The following is a 23,175-nucleotide window of genomic DNA, read 5'->3' as shown; positions in this document are numbered from 1 at the left end:
CTTTGTTCCTATCTTCAAATGATGCTTCGTTTGTTCCCGGTACTGTCCTTTTCAGATTTCGTTACTGTCCTTTTATCGCGATATTTTTTCTTATTGTTCTTGTCTTTGTGTACCCGTCTAGCATTTTAAAAGTCTCACACATTTTCTCTATGAGCACCTTTGTAGGACGAAAATATCATGTCATTATGAATCTAGACTGCATCTTCTGATGCTATTTAGTAAGGTAAACAAACTAAACTGTTCTTTCAATATTTGGGAAAACCCCTCATTGAACTAGAAGACAAACAGGTTCAAAAGCTTATGTTTCTTTTTATTGCTATTTTACTCTTAAATGTTTTTCAGAATGACAGAACCCACTTTAACAGCAATGCCCAACCATTTCTTCCAGTTGAATCCACGGCCTGCCATTAGGGTTTCTAGTTTAGCGAGATCTGCCGGGTTTATATCGACCTCGACCGTACTCTTAACACTCGATTTATCGTTGGAAGGAGCAGCCGCGGCCTCCTCGGGCTGAGGCATGGCCTGGGACATCGAGATCACTGCGAACAGTGCGATCAGCACGAAAGCGAAGGCGAACTTCATTATGATTGCTTGGTTGATTTAGGATAACTGTTACTAAGGCAACTGATAGTAGGCTTCATTCTGAGGATGTCTTTTATACACCTCTGGTCAGACGGATAGCAAATCATGAAGCTCCACAACTTCATTTGCGCAGCAGTGTATCTGTCCTTGAAAACACGGGCCGAATCGTTAGTGTGCTGGATTGCATTTGCTCAAAATTTGAGAAAAATAATCTTCGGAAGCGATTCAGCAAGGGAATCTTTGTCCAGTTGGTGTGCTTTGTGTGAACAGATTTGGAAACGTCTTTTCATTTCCTAGATTCTAGAACCTTCAGGATCACTAGAAACAATGTGAAACATGTTTACGTTCTGGCCTTAATAATGTTTTGGTACTCTGCTACATTACAGATGCAATTTTTAAACACTCGGAAGAGTCGAACTGCGTATTAGTTCCGGACAGTTACGTGTAGGACTGAGAACGATAACAGCTTGTGAAAAACATAAGCAAGTGTACTGACTTCTTCTTGGCTATCTGAACGATTAACTAGTTTATGCTAGTAATAATTTGCTTACTAGAGCCATAACTTTGCCTATTGGTGTTGGAATCTGAAACAGTGGCGTCTGTCCCGCTACCCCAGACATATCGAACATGTGATATGCGAAATCTTTCATTCGGCTTACAAAGGAGTATCAAAAACTTCATCTGATTTGTGACATGAAACAAAGTTCAGCTTGTATGTCTCCAAAATAGGGTGTGATGAAGCCCATTGGAAATGATTTCACATTCAAAGTGGCCCGCAAGAAGGTTCATGCATGAAAATCGGCCCACCAGCTAAACTGGGTTCGATATCCAAGCTCTACCCCATTGGGTTGTTCAGAAGGTAGTTCAGCATGGATTGTTGAGGTGAAAATACTCTGTTCAATTTCAAAGAGCATCGAAACGAGTCTGTCTGCAAAGAATGACTGATCGTGCCAAGAATTCCAGCCTGTTTCTTTTAATATAACTGACCGGAACAATCCGGTTAGGATCGCACTTTTATTACACTGCTCGTTGCTGAGATCAGCCCACGACATGACCACTACTTACGTCTTGAAGAACAGCGGTCCCTTTATTCCTATCTTCAAATGATGCTTCGTTTGTTCCCGGTACTGTCCTTTTCAGATTTCGTTACTGTCCCTTGATCGCGATATTTTTTCTTATTGTTCTTGTCTTTGTGTACCCGTCTAGCATTTTAAAAGTCTCACACATTTTCTCTTAAAGCACCTTTGTAGGACGAAAATATCATGTCATTATGAATCTAGACTGCATCTTCTGATGCTATTTAGTAAGGTAAACAAACTAAACTGTTCTTTCAATATTTGGGAAAACCCCTCATTGAACTAGAAGACAAACAGGTTCAAAAGCTTATGTTTCTTTTTATTGCTATTTTACTCTTAAATGTTTTTCAGAATGACAGAACCCACTTTAACAGCAATGCCCAACCATTTCTTCCAGTTGAATCCACGGCCTGCCATTAGGGTTTCTAGTTTAGCGAGATCTGCCGGGTTTATATCGACCTCGACCGTACTCTTAACACTCGATTTATCGTTGGAAGGAGCAGCCGCGGCCTCCTCGGGCTGAGGCATGGCCTGGGACATCGAGATCACTGCGAACAGTGCGATCAGCACGAAAGCGAAGGCGAACTTCATTATGATTGCTTGGTTGATTTAGGATAACTGTTACTAAGGCAACTGATAGTAGGCTTCATTCTGAGGATGTCTTTTATACACCTCTGGTCAGACGGATAGCAAATCATGAAGCTCCACAACTTCATTTGCGCAGCAGTGTATCTGTCCTTGAAAACACGGGCCGAATCGTTAGTGTGCTGGATTGCATTTGCTCAAAATTTGAGAAAAATAATCTTCGGAAGCGATTCAGCAAGGGAATCTTTGTCCAGTTGGTGTGCTTTGTGTGAACAGATTTGGAAACGTCTTTTCATTTCCTAGATTCTAGAACCTTCAGGATCACTAGAAACAATGCTAAACATGTTTACGTTCTGGCCTTAATAATGTTTTCGTACTCTGGTACATTCCAGATGCAATTTTTAAACACTCGTAAGAGTCGAACTGCGTATTAGTTCCGGACAGTTACGTGTAGGACTGAGAACGATAACAGCTTGTGAAAAACATAAGCAAGTGTACTGACTTCTTCTTGGCTATCTGAACGATTAACTAGTTTATGCTAGTAATAATTTGCTTACTAGAGCCATAACTTTGCCTATTGGTGTTGGAATCTGAAACTGTGGCGTCTGTCCCGCTACCCCAGACATATCGAACATGTGATATGCGAAATCTTTCATTCGGCTTGCAAAGGAGTATCTAAAACTTCATCAGATTTGTGACATGAAACAAAGTTCAGCTTGTATGTCTCCAAAATAGGGTGTGATGAAGCCCATTGGAAATGATTTCACATTCAAAGCGGATCGCAAGAAGGTTCATGCTTGAAAATCGGCCCGTGAGCTAAACTGAGTTTGATATCCAAGCTCTACCCCATTGGGTTGTTCATAAGGTAGTTCAGTATGGATTGTTGAGGTGAAGATACTCTGTTCAATTTCAAAGAGCATCGAAACGAGTTTGTCAGCAAAGAATGACTGATCGTGCCAAGAATTCCAGCCAGTTTCTTTTAATATAACTGACCGCGGAACAATCCGGTTAGGATCGCACTTTTATTACACTGCTCGTTGCTGAGATCAGCCCACGACATGACCACTACTTACGTCTTGAAGAACAGCGGTCCCTTTGTTCCTATCTTCAAATGATGCTTCGTTTGTTCCCGGTACTGTCCTTTTCAGATTTCGTTACTGTCCTTTTATCGCGATATTTTTTCTTATTGTTCTTGTCTTTGTGTACCCGTCTAGCATTTTAAAAGTCTCACACATTTTCTCTATGAGCACCTTTGTAGGACGAAAATATCATGTCATTATGAATCTAGACTGCATCTTCTGATGCTATTTAGTAAGGTAAACAAACTAAACTGTTCTTTCAATATTTGGGAAAACCCCTCATTGAACTAGAAGACAAACAGGTTCAAAAGCTTATGTTTCTTTTTATTGCTATTTTACTCTTAAATGTTTTTCAGAATGACAGAACCCACTTTAACAGCAATGCCCAACCATTTCTTCCAGTTGAATCCACGGCCTGCCATTAGGGTTTCTAGTTTAGCGAGATCTGCCGGGTTTATATCGACCTCGACCGTACTCTTAACACTCGATTTATCGTTGGAAGGAGCAGCCGCGGCCTCCTCGGGCTGAGGCATGGCCTGGGACATCGAGATCACTGCGAACAGTGCGATCAGCACGAAAGCGAAGGCGAACTTCATTATGATTGCTTGGTTGATTTAGGATAACTGTTACTAAGGCAACTGATAGTAGGCTTCATTCTGAGGATGTCTTTTATACACCTCTGGTCAGACGGATAGCAAATCATGAAGCTCCACAACTTCATTTGCGCAGCAGTGTATCTGTCCTTGAAAACACGGGCCGAATCGTTAGTGTGCTGGATTGCATTTGCTCAAAATTTGAGAAAAATAATCTTCGGAAGCGATTCAGCAAGGGAATCTTTGTCCAGTTGGTGTGCTTTGTGTGAACAGATTTGGAAACGTCTTTTCATTTCCTAGATTCTAGAACCTTCAGGATCACTAGAAACAATGTGAAACATGTTTACGTTCTGGCCTTAATAATGTTTTGGTACTCTGCTACATTACAGATGCAATTTTTAAACACTCGGAAGAGTCGAACTGCGTATTAGTTCCGGACAGTTACGTGTAGGACTGAGAACGATAACAGCTTGTGAAAAACATAAGCAAGTGTACTGACTTCTTCTTGGCTATCTGAACGATTAACTAGTTTATGCTAGTAATAATTTGCTTACTAGAGCCATAACTTTGCCTATTGGTGTTGGAATCTGAAACAGTGGCGTCTGTCCCGCTACCCCAGACATATCGAACATGTGATATGCGAAATCTTTCATTCGGCTTACAAAGGAGTATCAAAAACTTCATCTGATTTGTGACATGAAACAAAGTTCAGCTTGTATGTCTCCAAAATAGGGTGTGATGAAGCCCATTGGAAATGATTTCACATTCAAAGTGGCCCGCAAGAAGGTTCATGCATGAAAATCGGCCCACCAGCTAAACTGGGTTCGATATCCAAGCTCTACCCCATTGGGTTGTTCAGAAGGTAGTTCAGCATGGATTGTTGAGGTGAAAATACTCTGTTCAATTTCAAAGAGCATCGAAACGAGTCTGTCTGCAAAGAATGACTGATCGTGCCAAGAATTCCAGCCAGTTTCTTTTAATATAACTGACCGGAACAATCCGGTTAGGATCGCACTTTTATTACACTGCTCGTTGCTGAGATCAGCCCACGACATGACCACTACTTACGTCTTGAAGAACAGCGGTCCCTTTATTCCTATCTTCAAATGATGCTTCGTTTGTTCCCGGTACTGTCCTTTTCAGATTTCGTTACTGTCCCTTGATCGCGATATTTTTTCTTATTGTTCTTGTCTTTGTGTACCCGTCTAGCATTTTAAAAGTCTCACACATTTTCTCTTAAAGCACCTTTGTAGGACGAAAATATCATGTCATTATGAATCTAGACTGCATCTTCTGATGCTATTTAGTAAGGTAAACAAACTAAACTGTTCTTTCAATATTTGGGAAAACCCCTCATTGAACTAGAAGACAAACAGGTTCAAAAGCTTATGTTTCTTTTTATTGCTATTTTACTCTTAAATGTTTTTCAGAATGACAGAACCCACTTTAACAGCAATGCCCAACCATTTCTTCCAGTTGAATCCACGGCCTGCCATTAGGGTTTCTAGTTTAGCGAGATCTGCCGGGTTTATATCGACCTCGACCGTACTCTTAACACTCGATTTATCGTTGGAAGGAGCAGCCGCGGCCTCCTCGGGCTGAGGCATGGCCTGGGACATCGAGATCACTGCGAACAGTGCGATCAGCACGAAAGCGAAGGCGAACTTCATTATGATTGCTTGGTTGATTTAGGATAACTGTTACTAAGGCAACTGATAGTAGGCTTCATTCTGAGGATGTCTTTTATACACCTCTGGTCAGACGGATAGCAAATCATGAAGCTCCACAACTTCATTTGCGCAGCAGTGTATCTGTCCTTGAAAACACGGGCCGAATCGTTAGTGTGCTGGATTGCATTTGCTCAAAATTTGAGAAAAATAATCTTCGGAAGCGATTCAGCAAGGGAATCTTTGTCCAGTTGGTGTGCTTTGTGTGAACAGATTTGGAAACGTCTTTCCATTTCCTAGATTCTAGAACCTTCAGGATCACTAGAAACAATGTGAAACATGTTTACGTTCTGGCCTTAATAATGTTTTGGTACTCTGCTACATTACAGATGCAATTTTTAAACACTCGGAAGAGTCGAACTGCGTATTAGTTCCGGACAGTTACGTGTAGGACTGAGAACGATAACAGCTTGTGAAAAACAAACTCAAGTGTATTGTCTTCATCTTGGCTATCTGAACGATTAACTAGTTTATGCTAGTAATAATTTGCTTACTAGAGCCATAACTTTGCCTATTGGTGTTGGAATCTGAAACAGTGGCGTCTGTCCCGCTACCCCAGACATATCGAACATGTGATATGCGAAATCTTTCATTCGGCTTGCAAAGGAGTATCAAAAATTTCATCTGATTTGTGACATGAAACAAAGTTCAGCTTGTATGTCTCCAAAATAGGGTGTGATGAAGCCCGTTGGAAATGATTTCACATTCAAAGCGGATCGCAAGAAGGTTCATGCTTGAAAATCGGCCCGTGAGCTAAACTGAGTTTGATATCCAAGCTCTACCCCATTGGGTTGTTCATAAGGTAGTTCAGTATGGATTGTTGAGGTGAAGATACTCTGTTCAATTTCAAAGAGCATCGAAACGAGTTTGTCTGCAAAGAATGACTGATCGTGCCAAGAATTCCAGCCGGTTTCTTTTAATATAACTGACCGCGGAACAATCCGGTTAGGATCGCACTTTTATTACACTGCTCGTTGCTGAGATCAGCCCACGACATGACCACTACTTACGTCTTGAAGAACAGCGGTCCCATTGTTCCTATCTTCAAATGATCCTTCGTTTGTTCCCGGTACTGTCCTTTTCAGATTTCGTTACTGTCCTTTTATCGCGATATTTTTTCTTATTGTTCTTGTCTTATTGTACCCGTCTAGCATTTTAAAAGTTTCGCACATTTTCTCTTAAAGCACCTTTGTAGGACGAAAATATCGAAAATATCATGTCATTATAAATCTAGACTGCATCTTCTGATGCTATTTAGTAAGGTAAACAAACTAAACTGTTCTTTCAATATTTGGGAAAACCCTTATTGAACTAGAAGACAAACAGGTTCAAAAGCTTATGTTTCTTTTTATTGCTATTTTACTCTTAAATGTTTTTCAGAATGACAGAACCCACTTTAACAGCAATGCCCAACCATTTCTTCCAGTTGAATCCACGGCCTGCCATTAGGGTTTCTAGTTTAGCGAGATCTGCCGGGTTTATATCGACCTCGACCGTACTCTTAACACTCGATTTATCGTTGGAAGGAGCAGCCGCGGCCTCCTCGGGCTGAGGCATGGCCTGGGACATCGAGATCACCGCGAACAGTGCGATCAGCACGAAAGCGAAGGCGAACTTCATTGTGATTGCTTGGTTGATTTAGGATAACTGTTACTAAGGCAACTGATAGTAGGCTTCATTCTGAGGATGTCTTTTATACACCTCTGGTCAGACGGATAGCAAATCATGAAGCTCCACAACTTCATTTGCGCAGCAGTGTATCTGTCCTTGAAAACACGAACCAAGCTACTACGGCTAGATAGCATTTGCTAAAATTTGCGAAAAAACATATTTGCAGGCGATTCTGTATGGTAATCTTTGTCCAGTTGGTGTGCTTTGTGTGAACAGATTTGAAAACGGAACCTATTTCCATTTCCTAGATTCTAGTACGTTCGAGAATATGACAAACAATGTAAACAATGCAGATGACGTTTCAGAGGTCGAAAGACCAAGTTGCAAGCCAAGAAAGAAGCAGTGAGCCTTGAATATGAAGGGTGGACTTTTGGTACCATAACAATTCATATGCATTTTACCATAGGAACACATGTATGAAATGCAATCAACTGCAACTCTGAATGGCTATGAAACAGTATAGTAAAGTAAAATTCTAGTAGTTGTCAAGAATGAGTTGACGAGCTCGAAGGTTCTACCTAGTCCGATAGCGCGATGTTAATTTACCCATTCGAGCAGTTTGCTTCGTCAAGCTGTATCATTCGCTGTATCAAAATAAAACAATGTTTCTATGCTATTCATGCTTCAAAAATAGGTTTAAAACGTGTAACAATTTTTACTCCACTCGTAATGCATGTTCAGTGAAAGATTTTCCCTTAATTTTCTGTTTAATTAAGTGTAAAACAAAAAAAAATCGGCATACCACATAGACCCAATGTAAACATGTCGAAACTGCTCGAAAGGGTACATTAAGGACTGTCTTTAAATTTCCCTTAATTTACCTTTAAATTACCTATTGAAATAAGGGTGATTTAAGGGTAATTTTACGAATTATGGCTTACTGGGTAGTCAAGCCAGGGAAAGAAATCCTTAAAACTAGACGCCAGAGGGCATTCCATCTAGCTTAAGGAATTTTTAGTGTTAGTACATAGAAAGAAAAAGAGGGTACAGGATCGACCGCGATCCATCATGTCCATATTTATTCATAAATCAAGATAAATGCGTAGGTAATGCGTTTATAATTTGATTAAAGGCTGCGAGCGATGAGCAATGAGCGAGCTCTCCAGAACATTCTCCAGACATTTGCACTCGAGTTATACTCGAAAGAATACAAGAATTCTATCCTCGTTGTAAAACAGAGTTCGGAATAGTGTATTCTGGTAATCCAAAAGCATAGTCACCAATATTCGTGCTGGTAGCAATAGTAGTAATAGTTGGTAGTTATTATTTCTTAATACGAAACATAGTCGCGATAGTCTTGATAGTCTCCCAAAGTTTTGAAATCTCCAGCTCTCCCAAGCCCGGGTCCAAGCCCATGAATATGCTCAGTATTGGAACCAGATTAGTCACAACTTGTGAAATTATTCTTTCTAAGTATAAGAAACACGATACTTTATAATTAATGTATTTACACGTAGATTACGATTTATTCTAAATTGCATCACTTATCCCACAATGGCAGAAACGACCTTAATACCAATACCCAACCATTTCTTCCAGTTGAATCCACGGCCTCCCATAGACTCAAGCGCAGCGAGCTCTTCCGGAGTCAATGTCAGTTCGACCTTTGCCTTGGCGGCGGCATCGTTGTTGGAAGGGGCAGCCGCGGCCTCCTCGGGATGAGGCATGGCCTGGGACATCGAGATCATCGCGAACAGTGCGATCAGGACGAAAGCGAAGGCGAACTTCATTGTGATTGCTTGGTTGATTTAGGATAACTGTTACTAAGGCAACTGATAGCAGGCTTCATCCTGAGGATGTCTTTTATACAACTTTTCTAGCTAGACGGATAGTGCCGTCAAGACAAATGTTTCCTTATTTATCCAGCAGTGCACCTATCCTTGAAAACATGTGGCTGATGATGTAACTGCACAGATTTTTAGGAAGCGGTAAGAACAATAACAGCGCACTTCATGGCTTCAGACTGAGCTGGTAAATTTTTGCTCAGTTGTTTTACGAACAAACACATTCTCGCATCACATTCAGGAAAGCATTTGAAAGCATGAAAACATTTACCAGAAGACCGTAGGCTAAGATAAGTGTGTCACTGATTTTGCAATTTCCGAGTTAACTTATTGCGGTACATTATTTTTTTAGCTACTTATTGAAATAGTTTTTTTGTATTCATGTCACACTAAAACTTCCAAATGAACTTAGCATTGTTTATTAATGCTTATTCTTCGAAGCCTACAACTATATCGTGGATTTGGGTATTGCCCAAATAGTTTTGGTTTTGTTATTCGTAGATTTTTTTAAGATACGAAGCAATTACAGCAAGTTGTTTATCCTCAAAAATTACTGTGAATAACATTTAGTATTCCAGTCAAAACCACCGGTTCCGGCAGTACTAGTCGTAATGATAACAGATTGTTCGTCGTATTGTTGCGTGTAATTATTTGCAATATAGTTAAAATAAAGACACTCTGAACATGTTGTTTTTGAGAAATAGAATTAACATCCATAAAAATCCCTCATCACTAATTACTACCGCGGCTTGATGCAGCGAGGGTTAAGGAAAGCATTCTTTTCACGATTTTACTGCACTTGAAATTGTTCATGAAATATTTCACTACTTGCGGTTGAAATGTTTCGAGCAAATTTGAAAACGGCATTCCGATTCTTTCTTTCGAGTGTAACGGAACCAACTAAGGCATGCCCTCTTTAGTGCGTCATTATGTTTGATACTCTATTCACATTGCTGATACATTCTTGATGCAATCTTCACATTTCACACAGAATCTCGAGCTACACGTGCGGAAACCACTCGAGCATCGAGCAGAAAACAGGCCAACGATTGACCAGCATCATCTACCAGATTGATCTCCACCGTAAGGCTGACGCGTGGATAAACAAGCAGAACAGGCATGCTCAAACGATAGGTGATGTCCTCATTGGCGCTGATAGGGCACTGTGCGTTTAGCAGCCAATTGCAGGCAGCTGCCCGGTCCGCCGGTAGTTCGAATGGAGCCGTCACTCCTAGCGCCGTTGCGACCACCTCGGTGCGCAGGTTGGCCGCAGCAAATGGAGCCGTAAAGTCCATATCCATGATCGCATCAGATCCTCGCACCAAATCGCACGGTGGAACCGTACAGCCCTGTACGCGGACCTGCGTCGGGATCGGGCGGCCGCCAGAACAGGCACGGGTTGCAACACCGGCCCCCATCACGGTAGTGGTCGCTAGCAGCACAACACTCAACACACTGCACAGCTTCGAGATGGCCATTCTTAGCGCACACGGTATCGGTAGTGTATTTACTCAACAGAACTGTCCGTTTAGCTGGGAACAGTTTGGCTGGGAAGCCTTTTTATAGTGCCTTTTGCAGGTACCATATCGTATGATGCACCTGATAAAAGGCCGCCCGAAACCAGACAGCGTCTGATTGAATTATTGGCCAGGTGTTCCATTTTTTTCGGGAGCCAACCACCATCAAGTTGGTCCGTGATAAGCGAACCAGAGTTTCGTATTCTCGATATCTCTGCCCGCTAAATCTAACCCTAATACGGATTTATGGACGGATGCGATCGTAAGCAGCTGATACGATTATTCTCAATGCAATCAGTGGACGATAAATAATAAAAAAAATTCTCATGGAAACAAGACGGTTGTAGCGGTTGTTGGATTACGCGAAAGAACTCATACTCGGGTTGGATAAACGCATGCAATCGCTTATACCAAGTCCCAAAACAAAACAACACATTCGATTACACAGTGATTTTACTCGACTTTTATTTCTACAAGCGAATCAACAACAAATAGAGTGTAAATATATATTCAATTTATATTTAAAAAAAAAAACCGTAACTCTAACTCTGTGTACAACATGTTCTGCGCATTGTGTTCCTCTCCCGTACACGCGTGCTAGCGAAGCGATATGGTTGTGGCCTAGCAGCTGCCTCAAACTTCAAGACCTTTGACGGCGCGATTAGTCGCTAAACTACGTACAAAAGTTATAAGCTATCACTAAGCGAGCGAAGAAATGTACATATTTATTACAAATTTTCAGTTTCCTCTCGTTCGACGCGCCCGACGGAAGTCTACAGAACGTGGCAGATTACTGCTATTAGTAAACCATAAACAACACCACGGGTTGGTGCGATTAAAATTAGCTGTGCATGTACAATATTATGTTAAAGCCATGTTCCGGCATTCGTTGTGACTGCGCTGTTCGCACCGTGAAGATTTTTGGACATCGGAGCACGGTCCGATTGAACGCATCATCGTGTTAGTGGGTTTTTTTTTGTGTTTTGTGTTTTTGCTACCATCTAGATCTTCATCTGCATCAGTATCTACGCACCGAGCGCTGGCACATGGGTAACATTCCTACACACACGTACATCTCTAGTGGTCGTCCCTAAGCTGCCCGATCGGGGTAAGATCCTTTAAGCTTACAGTGTAGTGAAGTTCTTTCCATCTGTTTGTTTGTTTACATTTTGTGAATATAGTCTGATTTGACTCTTGATCTCACTGTGGCAAGACCGCTGTCTCCCGCTGTGTGGTGCTTCACGTTGTGTCATCTGTTAATGTTTTGTATATTGTCTTGCGTGCAGATGCTCTTTCTCTTTCGCTCTCGCAGAGGAGCTACCCTTACGGCTTAAGTGCTACAGATCTAAAGGAGAAAACATTGAAATGGAAAAGTATTGAACGATAAGTCTCGATCGAACCGCCCGTGTTTTTTAAGCGAAATAAATGATTCCCACTCTTTAAACAATAGTGCTTGAAAGTAGTTCTCTCTTCTCGTTTTAGTACTTTGCTTAGCTACTTCATTGCATACCTTCGTTGTTCCAGAGCTTCCTAATTCGTGGTAAGAAATATGGAACGGACGACCTTTCCTATACAAGACGTTAACAATAAAGGTTCATTGGCACATAAGGCAGTCTCGAACTTCGAGAGTAGGCGTACGATTGACAGCGCGATCAAACAAGCTAAGCCTAGGAAGACTTGCAATGGTACAAAATCTTACATCTCTATGGAATTGTTGGCGCAACTAGCGCCATTGCCATGCGTTTTATTCTATATCAAACAGAAGCAAAGATTCTGCAGGGCACCACCAGAATCACGGTTGTGGTTGCGGCTGGCCTTCACCGGCACAACCGCACGCGTTGGTTCCGTTTCGCGGAGATCCGCGCTGTGGGTTGGTGTGAGCTTCGCAGCAGACGTCCGGGTGGTTTCACCAAGACAGGACATCAGCGGAACGCTCGATGGCTTACCCGGCAGGGTTACTATGCTGCTACTTTCGGTCGTGCTCGGATGTACCTCGGACAACTCTTCCGCAGCTACACAAAACCACACACACACACAATATACGGAGCGATGGAGCAGAACAGAGGGCAAGATATAAAGAAAAAGTAACAAATGGTTGGAGTAGGAGTCAAGCTCGCACGGACAACAGCTGGTAAGTAACAAACGTATAGAACAACAGCGTCGCTGCACGACAACGAAGAAGTTAGCTCAAATGGTGAACATTGTTTCGCGGGTGGGTATTGTGTAACGAAGGTGGTGCCACGGTGCCCCAGATCCTTGCGGTGCTAACGATAATGTATACAACCCTAGTACCCTGTACACCTCTCCACGAAGAGGATCGTCCGCTTTAAGCATTCGGACAAACGACCGTTCCCGACAACAGTACTCCTTCACTTCAAGAATGCATAACCTCATTGATCAAAAACTTTCCCAACGCCCAACGATGCCAACAGTGAAAGTCTTGCAAGAGATTCGTTCTTCAACCGAGGAACTGCGTTGAGTGAACCGTGAATGCCGTCTCAAAGTGTCTCGCTGGACCTATCTCATGTTCGATAGAGTTATGAAATCTTCATATCCTTCTCACTCTCAGTCGAGTTTGCTCTCTACCATTCCTAAAGTACCATGAGTGCAAACAGTGTAATAATGGCAATAATGATCGCGATTACTGTAACATAGTCTATGCTACTATTAGCCAAGCCATAAGTACATGCAAGAACGACATGCTGCGGTTGCACTAAGCTACTGCTGCTACTTTTGCGTTTGGTTACACCACCGCCGACCGAGTTGCTTCTACTGCTTCCGGCATTTGCACCGTGCCCGCGATGACGTACCGCCCGCTCCCCATCGGCATCCTCTACAAGCGCCTGTAAGCGACGCCTTTCCTCCTCCATGCGCCGCAACTCTTCGAACGTTTCCACTGGGGGGTCATCCACGATCGACTCACATACGGCGTCACTTTCTGCTGGCTCCAGCACGTCCCGTTGCTCGTTCGACGTCTCCTGAGCACTTACGTCCTCGATGAAGATCTCCGGTATCTGTAGCACGCTGCGAAACGGATAGTATCCGGTTCCGCACGGTCCAATCTGCACCTCGTTGACGAATGTCACCTTACGCTCGATCGTACCATTACCGACAAACTCGGACCCGAAATCGTTCAAACTAACATTTCCCGAATCCGTCGTGGTTGAGTCCACATCGGCCACAGTCGTTTCTTCCAGCTCCTCTGCCAGATCTTCGTGGATAGTGTCGAGGCTGTGATGCGGATGGTTTCCGAAGCCGCCGCGCAGATAGAAGCTTGCGATCGGTGGTTCCTCGTCGCTCGATACCGTCTCAACGGTGGTGTCGTGCGGTTGCGTGACAGAAGGAAGGGTGATAATGGTGTTGGTGTTGGTGGTGGTGTTGGTAGTAACATTTGTACAAGCGATGCTATTAGTAGCAGAAACAACGCAAACACTCGCCACGGTGCTAGTAGTAGGGGATTGGTTATGGAAGGGGGCAATGGGAACGGGCACGGAAAGGATCACATCGTTGCCACCATCATGCACATCGGTCGCGGGAAGATTGGAGACAGTGGTTTTGGACAGTGCAGTGGGGGGGTTCTGGGGGGAGGGGTTTGCACACGACAACGAAAGCAATGATACGCGGCCGGTATCGGATGCTTCTTTACCTGTCGGTGTTGGGCTCTTGATGCCGAAGATCATGGCGAGCTCCTCGGACGAGTTGTACTGCGATTCGGTGTCGGACGGTGTCAACCGTACGGAAGACACTGGTGGCGATCGGGACGGTTTGGTTCGTCCCCCACTGGACGGAGAGCTACTCGAGTCCCGCTGACCACGCTGTGTTTCGCTCGCGATAGATTTGGGACCAGCGCTCTGGGAGGAGGACTTCGGAAATGGTTCTGTTTCGCTGGAAGATTTCGGTTCGGAAACACGCTCACTCAGCTCGGTTTGCGCGCTGGCGGCTACCTTTTGAGCAGAGTTAGACTCCAGCTCGATTCCGCACTCCTTCATGATGAGATCGATCTCTTCCTCGGTGGACTTTTTATCCGTGTCCGATTCGAACGGTTTGATACTTTCCACCAGATTGTCGTAGTCGCGTTCGATCGATGACTTGACGCGCTCATCCCGCTGTTCGTCTTCCGCTTCCAGCTCGCTGAGCTGTTCTTGGCAACGTTTGCTGAGAGCCTCGAAGCTTCCCGTCGGTGTCAGTTGTTGAATAAGACCACCCAACACCAACGTTTCGTTCGATGCGGACGGTTCTACAATGGTAGGACAGGACGTTGTAACAGCTATTTTCGCAACAACACGCTCTACTGTACTTGGTTCCACGTTCTTCGGTTTATCCGTTTCGACTGCAACGACGGATACTTTCGTTGTCTCCTTCGTCTCCTTCTTAGGCCCCTCTTGAATAACATTTCGCAACATTCGCTCGCAGTACTTTGCCGCCTCAGCAACCTCGTCTATTTCTTTCGGTGTAGCACTCAGCTCTGCCTTTGCCGGCAGAGTTGTAGTAGCAACAGCAATCCCAGACGCTTTGTTCGTTGGAGCGATTGTCTTGGAAATAGTGCGAGCCCCTGCCGTCTTCACTTCCGGGCTCGTACCACTCGACACGGATTGAGTTTCCTTACGAAGCTCCGCCAGGTCCGCTCCCAACTTCTCGCTTGTAGATTGTGCCTCCAGTGCGATCGCGTTCAGGATCTCTTCGAACTCCGCCTTGTGCTTCGCGCCTACGATTACGGGCTCCGTTCCCGATCTTGGTCGAGGTGTAGGTGTTGATGCCGTGCTGCTTCCCTCCGTCACGCCGGGGCTCTTCGGGGGACTGCTGGAGGAGCTTGATTTCAGCGTTGACGGCAGATTAAACACCGCACCCCGATTTTCTTTCGGCGGTGTCGTTCCACTCTTCGGCCGTGCTGGAACCATCTTTTCCTTCGCTGGTGAAGCGTCTTTCGGTTTTGGAGTTACCTCGCGACCCGGTGTGGTTGCTTCTCGGAGGCTCTTGGCGTACAGCTCAATTTTGTAATAGTCCTCCAGATTACCACCGGATGGTTTGGCAGCATCGCGCTGTATCTGACTGTAAATGTTTGAGGACAGCGAGCCGGTGGATCGTTTCTGACGAGAGTCATCCGAGCCACTGCTCGTGTTACCGCTCTGCGTTGGTTGGTGACGCACGCTGGCACGATCAATACAGGCCAGCAGATCTTTGTCCTTGCGCAACTGCCGGAAGGCAAGGTCGTCTGCCACTAGATCGGGAGAGCGTTGTGGTTGGAAGCGTGGTTTTGTATGCTTCACCGGTGCCTGCACCGTCAGATAGTCCGTGTTGGGAGAGGGTGGAATCGGACCGACCGGGATACCGAAGGGAGGTTGTGTGTCTGGCGCCTTGATAGCGCTATTCGCCCGCTTGATACTGCGATAGCTAAGATCATCCAGCTGCAAATCGGGTTCCGCCTTTGCACGGTCCTCGTCGACATCGGCATCGTAGCGATAGTGACGCGCCCGCTGACTGAAACCCGTCGGTGTCGGAAGATCCCGTCGCTCCGCTCGCTCCAACAGATCCTCATCACTCAGCTTGAGACTCTTGTAAATCGCTTCCAGCTCGTTGATCGCCTCCTCGAGGTTCGCCGATTTGCGCTTGCGTGCCAGTTCTTCCTCCGAGCAAGAGTTTCGCTTGGAAATAGTTCGCATCGGTGGTGCCGGTGGTTGTTGATGGTGTTGCTGCTGCTGGTGTTCTTCGCCGTAACGCCGATACCCGTGAGACCCGTGAGTTGTAGCACCTTGGGCAACAGTTTTCGCCACGTGTTCCTCGTACCTGTTGGGTCCGCCTGTTTCCGGAGCAGTTTTCACCTTCACCTCGTACAACTTTTCGTTCGATTTGGCCCTGGTAGTATTTTCAGCTGTCTGCCGTAGGTACAACCTGCCGCTGACAATGTTTTCCGCCTCACCGTCCACATTCTTCGCCTGTTTATCATCTAGCAAGCTATCCAGCTCTCGGGTCAGCTCCTGATTACGGCGGTTCATTATTTCCAGTGCTCGCGAAGTAGATACGGAGCGTGATGAAACGGCCGTTCCGGCAACTCCCGGCCGGCGTTCCGTCGCTCGGCCTCGACGAGCCTGGGAACCGCCCTGCTGTTCCTCCTCGATCCGACGCCAAAACGCAGAGGCAGACTGTTGTGGAGTGCGCGACCCACCACCACCGACCGAATCCGAACTGTCGGCACGCAACGAACGCGATGAGGAACCGACACGGCCACCGCCGGTCGGAGTCGGTGTGCTGGTGTAGGCCAGCGAAGATTCACTTCCCGTCGGTACGGGTTCGGGTAGTTTCGGTTCGTACGGTTCGAAGGTACGATCTTGTATCTGGATTGGTTTACGCGATCGAGGCGTTACATCCGTAACGTAGCGATATTCTACCGAGTGCTGCGGAGGTGTTGCTGGAAGTGTGGCGTGATAGTTCTGCTGCTGCTGCTGATGATGCTGATGGTGGTGGTACGCCACGCTAGAGGGCGGTGTACTTGGTGGCTGTATGGTATTAACTGGTGGTTGCTGTTGCCGTGAAATGTAACGCTGTCTGTGCTGTTGCTGTTGGACCTCCGCCGGCTGAACAGAGGTGGCCCGGGGTGGCGTTATCGTGTGTGTGCCTGGGAATCCCGTACAGGGTGGAGTACGCTGCACTGGTTGCATGGGACCCCACAGACGATCCTCACTGTTGCACCGTCCATTGGCTTGCCAAACATTGCCGGTACCCGGCCCTTGATGGTATCGGTCGAACGCATACGACACAGGCCGTGCCTCGTTCGTGTGTCCTATCGTGAGTCTTCGCTGTGGATCGCGCGGTGGAATCGGTGGTGGGCTGCGTATCGCATCACGCATCGAGCTCGCCTTGCTCTGTATGTAGAAGCTGTTTTCATAAGTTACCGCCTGCGGGTTGCCGCCCTGGGACTGTGCTGCTCCCGAATAGCCAATCTGGTGTGCATAACTCGGCGAGTTCGATTGGTAGATGTGATGCGGAACATTGGTAAGGCTGGCGGAGTTGCGTAGATTCATATGAGCCGCCTGCTGCTGGTGTTGATGGTGGTGATGATGCGGATGATGATGCGCATGTCGTCGGTATGTGACGTCCATCGACTGGACACTTCCACCGTGTACCATGCTGGGTGAAATGGGTTGGGTGTGCCACCGATTAACAGCTGGTCCAGGGACAACTGCACCCTGCGGGCTGCCACCGTCATCCCGTGACATGCGCTTTAGGTAACGCTCGGTGCGGGCAGTACGCGATTTTCGGTGCGAACCGGCACTATGGTTACCCAGACTGTCATCACTGCGGAAGCGTGACATCGACGATGATCGGTGCGATTCTTCATCGCTCGACGACTGGCGCTCCTTCGAGTGTCTGCTCGACCGGTCCGTCTTCCTGCCACGCCGATCAAGCGATCCGTTCGACGCGGTGTACCTTTCGATCGAGTTAATGTCACCTTCTCGGAACCCGTACTGGTTGTGGGACGGTTGCTGCTGCTGCTGATGCTGTGCGATGCTGTGCTGCTGATGCGGTTGCGGTGGACTAATAACGATGTGATCGAACCCGGCACCGACCATCCGACTGGATCGCTTCTTTCGTTTGCCATTGAGCGTGCCCTGACCTTTGACCGGCACAAACCCAGCCTTCCGGTCCTCCTCCGAGCTCGAGTCCGTCTCGATGTCCTTCTTCTTCTTGCGAAACAAGCTGCCTAGGGACCATTTCTTGTCCTTGCCGTCCTTCGATTTGTGTGTCGCTGGGGTTGCCTTCTCCATCGCCTGTTGCTTCTGCTGTTGCTGCACATGGGCCGTTATGTCCTTTGGCAGCGGTAACTGTGGCCTCCACGGGGATGCCGTCTGAACAGTCTGGAAAGAAAGTCGAAGAGAAAAGCAAGCCATGAAATAAACAATCTCGAACGGTTCGCAATCGAATGGAATGTGATGAGCTGGAATGGTTTGCCGATCCAACGTAAATGCTTTGGGATGGAAATCTAAAAATAAGTCCACCATAAACCATCACTAAGACACACCGCGATTGATTTCTCCCATGCCAGACATCCATTGCTAATGGTCGATTACGTTTCCGACAACCATTATCGTACTTTTTATGTTGTTGTTGCGAATTCCCCATTTGCAACAAGGGTTTGTAGCGTTATGGTTTGTATCTTTCCCAATAAAAAAAAACATACTAGACATGTATCAAAAGATTAGGTAATGGACCATGCAGCATGGCCGTATCGATACCGGTTTGGACAACAATTGAATCGCCGGAAAATGCTCCATTCAATCGACTTTTCCATCCGATCCGACTCGACCGTTCCCCCCGCGAACGGGGCGCAAAGTGCAACGCAGCAAAACCGTTTACGCATTCCGGGCACAATTAATTGCCGGCCATTTGGTTACGATCAGTGCGGCACAAGATGCGGTCTTTTTCGCTCGCTCCCGCATGGGGTTGTGGTTCTTTCTTTTTTTTTGTCCAAAACAACTCCGCCTTGCGGACGATTTGTTTTGATTTTTCCTCTACCATGCTCGGTATCATTCACAGCGTGTACGTTTCTGCGACGGGCCGGCCTGTATGAGTCGTCATTCGCAGTGGACTATTTTTATCGCATGCGGGACCGGCTGCCAGGGGTTGATGATTAAGGGCACCATATGTCCACCGCGTCATACAACGAGCCTCCACCCACGTGGGACAGAGACAGAGCACAAGCTGCACATTAAACAACATTTCCATCCCGTTGGCAGCGGTTGCTTCGATGTCCAAAAACATCTTGACACTGGCAAAGCGGAACGTTCAGGTGTCAGCCAGGAAGTGGATGCGCTAAATGGCGGACAGGTTTATTATAGTTCTCGCCGAATCTCGGTTACATGTTGCCGATGGTGATGTAGGGTTTTGGCAGGCTGCGGACGGTGAACTGAGACGATCTACAAATTTCTCTGCAGGTGTCTTTATACTTATCATACTAGGACAGCACAACTATTAAAGCGCCTAAATGTATGCAATCTACCATTTGCTCTAAAGATTAAGCCACTTTCTACCACCTATGAACGTTTAGCAGTACGATAATTTCGCGTGTTACGAACTGCTAACATACCGCGGGACACATTCGCCGCGCGGTGGTTTGTTTTTATCGGCTGTATTAAAAACAGTTCCACAAACATCAGCAAACCCCCGAGCAGTGCTAAGTAACGCAACGAATGTTTTCCAAAAATCAATCCGAAACAAGCGCATGCTGTCCCAAAGTTAAAGCTTGTAATTTTAGCCGCGTCGACGGAGCATTGAGAGCAGACCTTAAGAAACGCAGTCAAGCGAACGGTTCGGCGAGGTTATATTTCGGCATTTCGATCTTTCGACCAACGTCTATGCTGCGGTGGTGATTTGAAGTTCTGCGCCACAACCCACCACTCCCTCAGCATGCGTTAAAGCTCCGATGCATCTTGGCCTGGCACCGACCACTTCCTGCCACTTCTTGGCCGTGTTCCCATCTGCGCGGTAAGTGATCCCACAACCGGGATCACTCCACACTCTCAAGTACAGCTCCCTTGCACGGAACGCTTGCGCAAACCCAACACCGGAGGAGAGTTGGACTTGAATTGGCAATTGCTTAAATTATTCTCCACCAAAGCGGCACGGCAGCAGTGGGCCGAGAGTAAGATTTTGGAATACCATCCTCCAAGACACTCGACCCCGAAAAGAAAACAAACCCCGAGTGGTTACTCTGCGCTGCCCGGGCCAAAGGTGCCAACACAGTGCGGAATAATAACGGGGTACGATCACTCAACGTGACGCGACACGGTATACTCCATTTAAAACTTTTGGAGAGTTTCTGCTTTTTTCCCCCCCCCATACAGTGAGTCCACTTGTCCACCGCTCCCCGCGTGTGCCCGCATGTGGACGAATCGTTGGGGTCGAGTTCTGAGGGCGCTTGTTTTGTAGAAGCTTCTGCCTACTGGAAGGGCACGATCCGCGTTCGTGCACGAAAACACCCCACGGGCCATGCGTAGGTCACTGTCAGCCAGGTTACGCATGACGCATCCCGGGGGTACGTGTCAATGTCAGCCCGATGATCATAATTATTACGTTTTGCGTTGGAGAACCGCACACACCGCCAATACGACAGTCAGCAATTGGACCAAGGCGCTTCTAGTGCAAAGACGCGAACCGCCCGTATCGGGTGACGCAAGCACGTCTTCGCCGTTTGCAAACAATCCTCACCCTTGTATACATTTACGAACATTCGAACATTTCCCTTCCTGTGCACGGTGGAAATTGGAATGCACAACGAACCAGAATTGCTTCGATTGTTGGCGTTGTTTCGCAACCATCCGCAGGACATACTACTGACACGGTGGTCATTATGCTCCGTCCCCCTGTTGCATCGCCGCGTATTCAAACGTCGCGAACGGTGACAAAAATTTCTCTGATTCATAGACCACGCACACTACCATCTGCCGAGACACCGTTTTCACATCCCGTCGGTAGGCAACCTTGAAAACTGGGTGGCAGAGCGTCTCGGTCTCGGTACGCGTTCGTTCGCCATCAGGTTGGTTGGATCTATTTAGGGACGATTACGTGCGTGGGAAAGTCCGTGCGGGTGGATCACGATTGACGAATGAGGTGCAGAAAAAAAACAGGACACGACACTGGTCCATCTCGAGCACATCTTCGCCCGATCGGAACGGTTCACTGTTTGGAGATCGATACGGGAACAGCACCATGCGCGGGAGATGCAGCTCAATTAATGTCATCACTTGTTGACAGCCCAAGAGGTAGCGGTCAATCTTCACAAGCACAAACACTGGTAACGTCCACTGGTATTCGCTCAAGATGAACACGCTAACTACAGCTTACTTGAAATAATACAAATGCCTGATTCGACATGTTCGAAACCTTCGGGAGTGCTTTCGCACTGGATCGCAGTGGATACGGCCAAGGCAACGCAACGGGGCTCACAGTATCACAGGACAAAATCACATGTTGGCAAGCGACAGCAAATGGCCGTGTGCACACCGGCGCGGGTGAACTACAAATGGCTACTAAAACACATTCCGATGATCGCAGATTCACGCACGCAAACGCGCGCACTGCGATTTGGCACTGGTCACTAACAACTACCACCAGCGTATCTGCGCACGCCATTCCGTGTCGGTGTTAGTTTTTCGTTGTTGTCAGTGTTTGCGAATAGCACGTAACGCTTTCTGCGCAGCCGTCGCATGGTTGGCGTACCGTCTGGGGTTACTTCGATTAGTGGATAAGCAAATTGAAGCGCCGCTACAGCCGTCAGCGGGAAGTTTGACACTTTGCAACAGCGAGCTGGTACAACCACTTTGCCCCGTGAAGGACGCCGAGTTGACATCGAACAACCAAGCGTAACGCTGTAACGCTCGTCTTCGGCGTTATGCGCTCTCCTACACGCACTGTTTACGCGTATTTGTGCGCGTTATCCTGCGATGGTGTGTGCGCGCGCGAGTATGGTCGCTCCCGAAATAGAACAACAAAGAAGAGTGCACCCCCCGACAAACACCAAGCCTACTGCGGGGCCGTTTATTTACATTAGCAGTTCATTAAAAATAGCTCCCGCCGCATGGGAAGCTCGGAAGCGGGCACCAATGTCGGAGACAACCGGACAACGTATGGACCGGAGCTCCGTGCCGAGTTCAACGTGCGGCGTATCTGTGCGAACAGATGCTCCCGTTTCGGGTCGGTAGGTTATGGACGGATGGTTCTCGTATCCGCGCCAGCACACACATTCACGACAGCTCCCGATCGCGTTTGTATCCCACGCGAGTGAAACGCGCAGGATGGGATGTACTGTTTATTTACCGCCGAATTCTAGCAGATGGTACGGAAGTGACGACTGACCACCAACACGAAACTCATGCGCAATGAAACGTGGCGTTGGCAAACAAACAGTACATCCTTGCACTGCGCGAAGATTCTTATGGGTGGCGAAGAACATAATTTAGGTCGAGAAAACTCCGGTACGTGCGGTCAACTCGAACCCCGACAACCATCATCCGACACGGAACCGAGGTTATCGATCGGGTAGCACTGGATGCCATCTAGCAACATCGCCGTTACATCCATCGCTAGCCAGATGTGGGAAAATAAATACTACCCCGAAGCACGGTCTTCGCGGTATTTACTCAAACCCTAATGCTTCTGGGTGCCCCGAATGCCTCGGTAACCTCACTGGATCGAAAGTGAGTGTCCAGCTGGCTCCGTATTTCGAGCACGCTAGAGCAAGATTGCACCGGAGCATGGATACACTTTCATTAACTCGCAACTCGCAGTCTTCAAATGATGCGATATGATCACACCGCCAACGATCCGTATGTCGTCGGTAATGGCGGCCCCGGCACAAGATGATCATCCTGTATAATTAACCCGCAGAACACGCGGATTGTAAAACCGACCTACTTTGGGCCCTTCAAAGATCAAACCGATATGCAACGGTTTGCGTACGAGGCCGGGTTACGCCTAATGCTTCAACTCCACACGCCACTTCCTCCGGTAAGTTGCGTCCAGTGAGGATAGTCCATCCGCCCCAAAAGCCGTTCAATTATGCAACGG

The 23,175-nt window shown here is 46.8% G+C and overlaps 2 protein-coding genes across 2 annotated transcripts in view; both read right to left on the bottom strand.

The window, feature by feature from the left end:
• Window positions 1–22,689, bottom strand: part of LOC128713002 (uncharacterized) — a 148,650-nt gene extending 125,961 nt beyond the window's left edge. The window contains 4 exon segments of the mRNA XM_053807867.1: window positions 14,261–18,467; window positions 20,683–20,751; window positions 20,754–20,791; window positions 22,605–22,689. Coding sequence (XP_053663842.1) covers window positions 14,261–18,467; window positions 20,683–20,751; window positions 20,754–20,791; window positions 22,605–22,689 — 4,399 coding nt within the window.
• On the bottom strand, window positions 8,798–9,043 carry LOC128710822 (uncharacterized). The gene has a single exon (XM_053805674.1). It carries the CDS (start codon window positions 9,041–9,043, stop codon window positions 8,798–8,800), a length of 246 nt encoding a protein of 81 aa, XP_053661649.1.
• Window positions 22,690–23,175: the final 486 nt, after the last annotated feature.

The sequence above is a fragment of the Anopheles marshallii genome, chromosome 3 (assembly GCF_943734725.1).
Source record: "Anopheles marshallii chromosome 3, idAnoMarsDA_429_01, whole genome shotgun sequence".
NCBI lineage: Eukaryota > Metazoa > Arthropoda > Insecta > Diptera > Culicidae > Anopheles > Anopheles marshallii.
The sequence above is the reverse complement of the archived record's forward strand: the minus strand, read 5'-3'. Positions and strand labels throughout refer to the sequence as shown.